At 34.0% G+C, this 9,059-nt stretch overlaps 1 protein-coding gene across 1 annotated transcript; it reads right to left on the bottom strand.

The window, feature by feature from the left end:
• LOC109825916 (HMG1/2-like protein) lies at positions 6,807-8,389 on the bottom strand. The gene is made up of 8 exons (XM_020392826.1): positions 8,234-8,389; positions 8,100-8,156; positions 7,876-7,992; positions 7,736-7,793; positions 7,616-7,660; positions 7,443-7,523; positions 7,260-7,364; positions 6,807-7,131 (listed from the first exon to the last, which is right to left on the bottom strand). Exons 2-8 carry the CDS (start codon positions 8,147-8,149, stop codon positions 7,102-7,104), a joined length of 486 nt encoding a protein of 161 aa, XP_020248415.1. The 5' UTR covers positions 8,150-8,156; positions 8,234-8,389; the 3' UTR covers positions 6,807-7,101.

Raw genomic sequence — 9,059 nt, 5'->3', positions numbered from 1 at the left:
ATGATCTCTTGTTAACAACAGACAAATATCCCCCGTTATGCCCAATTGAGTCAACTCAACCCTTGGGACTGTCAGAGTCCCGATCTCGCCGACTCGTTAAGTCGACATCTCGCTAGGCAGACTTGAATGGCGATGCTTGTCGGTCCTCTCGTCAAAGACGACTCGCCACAAGCTTACTCAACTAGTTAATTAGCCGGCAACTCACGGGAACCGACTCAAAAGGCGATACTTCTCGACACCCCTCGATACAAACCAAAAAGCGACTTCGACCTCGGTGTCGACATCACATTAAATGCTTGGCAGATGCCATCATTTCTTTATCCACGACACTATTTATGACACATCGGATGCTCAACTAGTTAAACGACTTCGTACGTCGCCTATCCCATCTCATTATTGCCGAAGTAACAACGCCCATTCTGTGGCCTCTCCATAGCCGACACCTGTAAAGTTAACGCTGACTCAGTCACCAGCTCAGTCTCGGCTAAAAGAGACCAAAATGCCCCTCCTACATGACTATAAAAGGGAAAACTATTCCCAATGCGAACGTAAGCAATTTTCCTGTACTTTTCTCCATTTCATTGTCCTTAAGAATTGTTACAATTCGTTATTTTCTCCCAGTCAAGTACCTCGCTAACTTGATCGTCGAATGAACAACGAGGGGAACACTACCCGTGCAGGGAAGAACAGTTCAACTCAAAACCAGATATTCGGAAAAGTTAGTCGTCGTCCCTAATCAACTTAGTTCGTATTAGTTTACCTGTGTGATTTAGACCATCAACATAGATTGTTTTCTTTTTCTTTTATTTGGTTGTATATCACTTTATAGAAAATAGGTTCCTAACAATACCCATGAGAAATCACATGGGGGTGAAGAAATAGAGTACGTGTGTACTTCATTATTTTTTTAATGTAAATGCCAGATTTCTAGGCAATTTCTACATGTGTACTTTTTCCTACTTTATAGAGAACATTTCTATAAAAAAAAATTATACAAAGATGTCATTGTTAGGTATTTTCTCAAAACTTTTTTAGAAAATAGGTAAACCGGTGCACCCTTCTTACCCCACGACAGACCCCAGTTGGAACCTAGTACCAGGGGGGCCATCCTCAGCTGAAGGCACACATGGAAGGACTCGACCCAATGGGCTCTCATGGCTCCACGTATGCTGCCAAGTAAAACCCCTAATCCTACCACCCGGCAGGGACGGGTCAAGTGGAGAGAAAGAGCTCCGAACCTCGGACAAATTTTCAAAACCAACCCTTTTGGTTTTTTATTTGTAAAAAACGACCTATTTCAGTTTTATTTGCAAAAAACGACCTGGTTTCAGCCTCAGCGCTGAAACCAGGTCGGTTTTTTAAAAAAAATTCCGAAACTTCACGGGAGTTGAACTCCCGTGAAGTTTAGCAGTTTTTAATTAAGCTGCTAAACTTCACGGGAGTTCAACTCCCGTGAAGTTTCACAGTTAAAAAAAAATTTTGAACTGTGAAACTTCACGGGAGTTGAACTCCCGTGAAGTTTAGCAGCTTAATTAAAAACTGCTAAACTTCACGGGAGTTCAACTCCCGTGAAGTTTCGGAAACTTTTTTTCAAAAACCGACCTGGTTTCAGCGCTGAGGCTGAAACCAGGTCGTTTTTTACAAATATTTTGAAAATGAGTCGTTTTTTACAAATAAATAATCAAAAAGGTTGGTTTTGAAAATTTGTCCTCCGAACCCCTGATCCCCGTATGTGAGCTTTGTTGCTGGTCGATCAATTGAATTTGCATTCGAATCTCTTCTGATACTCAAAAGATTACCTATGAACTTGTGCTCAAACCTAAACAATTGAATTCTATATTGCTGTATCATTTACATCTCTCTGACCAACCAAACTACTTGGCGTGAATAAAGTTCAATAAATATCCTCAAGTAGGTCTTTTTAGCTGGTGGTTTGGATTCAAATGAATTAGATCCTCATTAGGATTAGGGTTGGGCATGGGCCGAGGCGACCGTCGGGCTGACCCGGCCCAGCCCGCCCCGGACTGTAGTGGGTCGGGCCCGAACTGACCCGTTCTATATTTAGGTCACAAGTAAGACCGGGTCCAACCCAGACCCGAGATCAAAGAAATAGGCGCGTCCACAATTGATCCGGCTCACCATGATCCAGCCCGACCCAGCCCAGCTCACCATTGATTCGGCTTGATGCATATTTTTTCCCCCTTTTTTACCTCTTGTATTTGTAATTTAAATTTAAACTAAAAGAAAGTTATTAACTTCCCGTAGACGTAGATATTCTTTTGAACTCCGGACCACGTATATCTTTGTGTTCAGGATGTTTTTCTCTGTCAAGTTTATCTTTGTATATATAAATATATATCATTTTAAATAAAAAGTGAAATAAGAAAAAAATAATTTAAATATAATATGGTAGATATCAATAAAAAGTTAATCATACTCCCTTTAAAAGTACGAGTTCGGGAAAATCTTTCTATGGTCAATATTACTCTTAGTTTTTTTTTAATATTACATTGTTATCCTAATCTATTATAATTATCCAATCTTCTTTGAATTGGTAACCAAATAATTTATTCTATTCATAACGAAACTTAACATGTTATTGGATAAAATAGTTACGTTTCATATAATTCAAAAAAATCATTTACTTATTTCAGTTTGTAGAGAAATCTAAAAAACATATGCTAGCCAGCACCTACGAGTTTTTAAACTTTTTAAAAAATATTCTCCAAATTTTTTAAATTGCAAAAGTACCCCTATAAATTCAAAATTTTATTAAAGTATCTTGAAAATTATAAATTTTACTTATCTCAATTCAGTGAGAAATCTGAAAAACATATGCTAACTAGAAAATAAAAGTTTTTTGACTTTGGAGAAAATATCTTATAAGTTTCAAAAATTACAAAAACACTCCTAAAAATTCAAAATTTATAAAAACCATCTTGAAAATTTCAAACCTATAAACATACTAAAAACCTACAAATAACACAAACAACCCTCAAAAATTTATAAAATTTGTAATACACACTCTGAACTTTTTACAAATTACAAAATAAAACCCTCAAATTATAAATTTTATAGAAATCCTGATAATTTCTGACTTAACAGTACATTAAAAATATAAGAATTATAAATATCCCCTACATAATTTATAGTTTATAGAAAACACCCTTAAAGTTTTAAAAATTACAAACAAACATTTAAAATTCAAAATTTACAAAAAAACACCCTAAAAATTTCAAATTCATTAGTAAATTGAAAGCATAGAAATTATAAATAGTCTATAAACAATTTACAATCTGTAGAAAATGCCTATAAGTTTAAAAAATTACAAAAAGTTCTTAAAATTCATAATTTACAAAAATCCATCATGAGAATTTTTAACCTACAGGCACTAAATGAATATGAAAAATTACTAACAACCCCTAAAAAATTAAAATTTTGTAAAAAATATCATACACCTTTTAAAATTATTAGGTTTAGAAAAAACTTTTCATGATAAATATTACACATAACTTCTTTAAAAAAACATAACTAATTAAAAATCTATTAAATTTAAAATTTACAAAAAAACACCCTTAAAATATAGTACATTGCAAATTACCTCTCCAAAGTTTAAAAAATTTCAATGATTTTTTTTGTAATTCTTTGATTTCAATTTAATGTTTAATAGTTTTGTGTATTTGTAAATTAGAAATTTTAGGGTGTTTTTTACACTTTTAAAACTTTTGAAAGTGTTTATTTTGTAGTTTTTTAAATTTTTATTGTGTTTTTAGTGTAATGCACATATATATCAATTAATGATAATATTGAAGAATAAGTCGTTCTTAATATTATTAGACCATAGTTAAGTGTGCACATCACTATTCGTAGATAGTATAGTTTATATATGTGAAAATTTTCAGACAACCTATATAGTGGTTAAAAAATTTTGGCTTTAATGTACTATTTTTTTACAAATTATATATAATGTGAGTCCACCATATAACTTTGTGGTCATTATAATTTTAATACATTTGATTAGTTGACTATATACGTATATAGACCATAGATTATTTTACTCTTTCACATGAGCTAATATTTAGTGCTGAATAATTTAAATTATTACTTTTAAATTTAATATAAAGATGAGCTCTAATAACATTTATTTATTTACCTACAACATAATATAATCTCAATTCCTATTTTTGCTGGACATTTATTCCATAGTTACATATATCAAATTAATAACTAAAATAATAAATATTTATGCTTAAACTAGAATGATTGTAGTTGGTCACTCACTATAAAATTTTTATGAAGATATATATACCTTACTTTCTATAGCTATCTACACTGCTCATGCAAATTTTATACATTAGTTCTTAATTTGACATATTAAATTACTTTTCATTTGTAGAAATTTATTACTTGACTTTTATACTGTATAATCATTATATCACCATTCTAGCATAGAAAGGACCTCACTCTAAATAGGCTTCAAGCCAATGTTTGAGTTACACTGAAATATATACTATTGCTACTATGTGTATATATTTTTTTAAAAAATCATGACAACATTTTTTAAATAAAAAAAAATTCTAACATCTGATATTATAAAAACTAAATATAGCCAATTGAATTATTAGCAAAAGAGAACTTACATCAGAAAAATATGAATAATAAGATAAAAAGGAAATGTAATGACATTGCCAATAGCACTACAAATAGTAAACTACAATGTAAAGTTAACCTATTTTGTACAGCCCAACTATTAGCTATAAACATCAAGGTTTTCATATATACTTTATAATTTATTAAAAATGGTCATATAATCTTATAATTTAATATTAAAAAGCATCGAGGTTTCCATATATATACTTTATAACTTATTAAAAAGGGTCATATAATAAAATTAATTTATTATTAAATAGTAATATCATTGTAATAGTATCATTATTAGAAAAAATTCTTTATGAATCTATATGTTCTGTACGATATATAAGTTACGCACTCCAAATTCTTGTGTCTTTTATAGAGCCAAAATGTTTGAATACAAGCCTCTAATATATTGCTCTCACAACAACAAAATTCACTTAGGAGATATGGATATTCCAAACAAGTTATGTATCATATATACAATACAGTTGCCTTAAGCAAGTGAGTTATAATAACATTTTTTATTCACTTCGTTTGGGGTAATTTTTGATAAAGACCTTGCACAAAAAAAAGATATTTTTATATTTAGAGCTCATGTCGAAATATATCATAATCTCTCTGTTCTAATTTCGTAAGAAATAATTCTTCATATTTTTCGTTATACTTCTATGATACATAGAATGAGCTATAAAATTGAATGAGAATATTAGATAATATAAATACGAGTAAAACATCAACTAAAAGTTAACGTGAATATAAATCAAACCATGAAAAGATGTTATACTAAATTAATATATTTACAACTCACAAATAGTAAAAAATGTGACCACAATCTAGGTTGAGAAAAACAATGATAATATTTTATTTGAGAGAAAGATTATTAAGTTGATGATCAATCCCCAAAAAACTTCATTTTCTTTTTTTTATTTTTACTCTACTTTTATCAATTTAAATAATCATGATATTCAACAAAGTGCATTGCACATGCATCTCAACTAGTATAATTTAAAAAATAGAAATGAAAAAAAATTTAAAAAACTCACGGGTGCGTCGCCCGTGGAACAAGCCTGACAAAGCCTGCCCTTAAGGGCTTGTTTGTTTCATTTCCCTCACTTTCCATCCCCCATTTTTTGTGTTTTCTTCACTTTCCCCATTTTCACCCTTACAAATCTCCCACATCAACCAATAATATTGTGACAACTCATCTCATCTCATCTCATTTCTTATTTTTAAAAATAAACTAAACACAAAAAATGAGTCACATCAATCAACTCATCCAACTCAACTCACCCCATTTTCCTTCATTTTCTATCATCTTTAAAAATTACTCATATCATCCAATAATATGGTGACAACTCATAACATCTCCTCTAAATTTTCCTTCATTCACTTTACTCCAAAAAAACAAGGAATTTGATGGAAAATAGTATGCGTCACATCATCCAATAATATAATGACAACTCATCTCATCTCATTTATTTTTTTAGTTTTAAGAATGAACCAAACACAAGAAAACACTTTCCCTTATTTTTTTAGCTAACCAAACACAAGAAAAGAAACTCTAAATAAAATATCTTTAAAAATCACTCACATCATCCAATAATATGATGACAACTCATTTTCTTTTATCTCCTTTTTACTTCTAAGAAGTGAACCAAACACAAGAAAACATCAAATCATGAAAAATATGTTTACTTTTCTTTACTTTCCTTCACTTTCCCTGTTTTTTAAGCGAAACAAACAGGCCCTAAGCGGATTATAGCCCGGTCCAACCTCATACCTAAGATCGGAGAAATAAGCACGGCTTACTATGACTCGAGCAGGCCCCCACACCCACCCCGGCCTTAAACTCGGCAAGCAGGATCACGGGCCTAAACCGGGCCAGCCCAACCCCCACCCCAAAAAAAACCGTAGAGGTTTCGGCGAGATCCAGATTTGACCTAACTGGTTCTAGACCTCTGAGCACATTCCAAATGAGTCAACTCAACCTGTATGAGCTAAGAATACCAACAACATCTCATCTAAAAAAATAAATGTGATGGGCCAAATTGACTGGGCCTAGTTCTAGAATCTTGCACAATAATTGCGCAATACAGCTAAGGAGTGGAATAGTCTTTCTTTCTGTCAAATCCCTTCTTTGTTTTAAAAGGCATCGCACGCGGAGCTGATAGTGATAGTGGCAACCCAAACACTAGCTAAAGGAACAATTCAAAGTTAAAATACATCAAACGCGAAAGCTAGATACAAAGGCAGAGTAGATCAACGGCCCACATCCAAGCCGCCCCTCGGCCCACGCAGGCGAAATATCATCGCGACAATATTACAATTACAACCCTATTCATAGTTTCTGTTACCCACCCCACTCCCCAACCCCCCCGGCTTCAGAAAAAATCAAAGCAAAAAACAGAGGGGGTGAGAAGTTGGGTCGTCACGTCTCTAGGCCCATTTTTTGCATTGGCTCCCTCGTCACTCATCATCATCGTCTTCATCCTCCTCCTGTCAATTTAACAATTAAATGCAAATAAATCACTGTATTTTCAAACTTAAATATTTGCAAAGAACTTTATTATTATTATTATTATTATTATTATTATTATTATTATTATTATTATTGATAAATTTACCTCTCCACTCTCTTCATCATCGTCATCGTCGTGAACCTCGGATTTGGACTTATCAGATTCTTCCTCTTCTTCCTCCTCTACTGCTTTTTTCCCTCCGCCATCAGACTGGAAAAATTAAATTAAATTAAGAAGGTATAAACAAAAATAAATTTGCACAAACAAGATTAATAAAGTTAAGAGTACCAAGTTCTTATTGTAAGCGACCATGGTTTTGTTGTAATCAGCCTTTCGCTTTGCCGCCTTGGCTTCATACGGAGCCTTTTCCTGAATTTTACAGAAAATTTCTAATTTTAGAAAATTAAAAGGCGAATTTTGTATGGATCGAAAGTTCCGAGGTTTTAGGTAGAATTACTCACAGCTGCTGACAAAGATTTCCATTTATCTCCAGCAGCTTTGCCGACCTAATCAAGAAAATTTTAAAAATAAGGTAAAAAATCTCAACAAAAAAAAAACAGATCTACAAAAAAAAAACTTACAACGGAGACTTGCTTATTGTTAGGGTTTTTCTCCTTAAATTGCTTCCTAAACTCCTCCCTTCAAGTTAAAATTAAACGGGGAAAAAAGATCAATATCGATTAAAATTATCGGGAAAAAAAAATCTAGAATCGAAGCTCACATGAAGATGAAAAAGGCGCTCGGAGGCCTCTTCGGCTTGTTCGGATCCTTAACCGCCTTCGCTTTCTTCACCGGTTTCTTCGTCACCTTTTCAGCTGCTTTCCTCTTCACCGAAAGCCTTTGTTCATAAGAAAAAAAAACCACCAAATTAATCAGATCCAAAACCCTAATTAACCCTAGATCTAGAAACCTAAAGAAAAAACGAGATCCAGATCTTAAACTCACTTCGCATCGGCTTTCCTCGAGGTGTCCGCCTTCGATCTCCCTCCTTTCATCGCGAATCTGCCAAAAAAACGACAAGATCGATCAAAAACCCACCAAAATCGGCCAAAAAATCGCAGAAATTGAGGGCGGCTGACCTAGGGTTAGGGTTAGGGTTTCGAGGGAGTTGGTAGTGAGTGGCGTGAGAGGGCGCTGGGTGTGGAGATAAGAAGAGGGAGGAACTGAGATATTTTCCTTCCTTTCTTTTTTTACAATCTCGCGAATCTACGGAGGACAGAGGGACGGGGGGGTCGATTTTGGGCGGGATTCAAAATTACGACGCCACGTCAGCGATCCGCGTGATGGGGCTATATTGGTTCATCCGGGTTCCCGCCATCCCCATCGCTCTCTCTCGCCTCGTTGTGTTTCCTCTGTGCTTTCGTTGAGCCTGGTGGGGTAATTTCAGGGGGGTAAATTCTTGATTGAGGAAATGTCGTTGTTGCCCTTTTTACTGAGGAGAGATATAATGCACGTGCAGATTAACGTTACTTAAGATAACGAGCAAGGTGTGAAAGGAAAAAATTAAACGTCAGGCGTGAATTGGTTATTAATTACGTTGATGGGCTGATTCTTTAGGTACAGAGATTTGGGTTGAGCAATAATTTAAAGGCCCAGCCCAAATTGTGGCCCTGCGGATAAGAACACTAGTGGGTCCTACTGCTCGGATACCACGCGCCGTTGCCAACGCTCTAGAAGGTGGATACTTGAGGTGTCGGTCACTCTCCTCAATTTCAATAGGGGCTGTTCTGATCGGTTTTTTGGATGGGTAGAAGGGGAGAAAGCTGTCAAAAATGTTAGCTTTTTGACAGCTTTCTTTCAAAATCCTCTTATAAAGGTGATTTTGGGAAAAAACTGATATTTACAGACACCGAAAACCGGAACCAAACAGGGCCTAAATGTTTACAGACACCGAAAACACTAAAA

Source organism: Asparagus officinalis, chromosome 10 (genome assembly GCF_001876935.1).
Source record: "Asparagus officinalis chromosome 10, Aspof.V1, whole genome shotgun sequence".
Classification (NCBI taxonomy): domain Eukaryota; kingdom Viridiplantae; phylum Streptophyta; class Magnoliopsida; order Asparagales; family Asparagaceae; genus Asparagus; species Asparagus officinalis.
The sequence above is the reverse complement of the archived record's forward strand: the minus strand, read 5'-3'. Positions and strand labels throughout refer to the sequence as shown.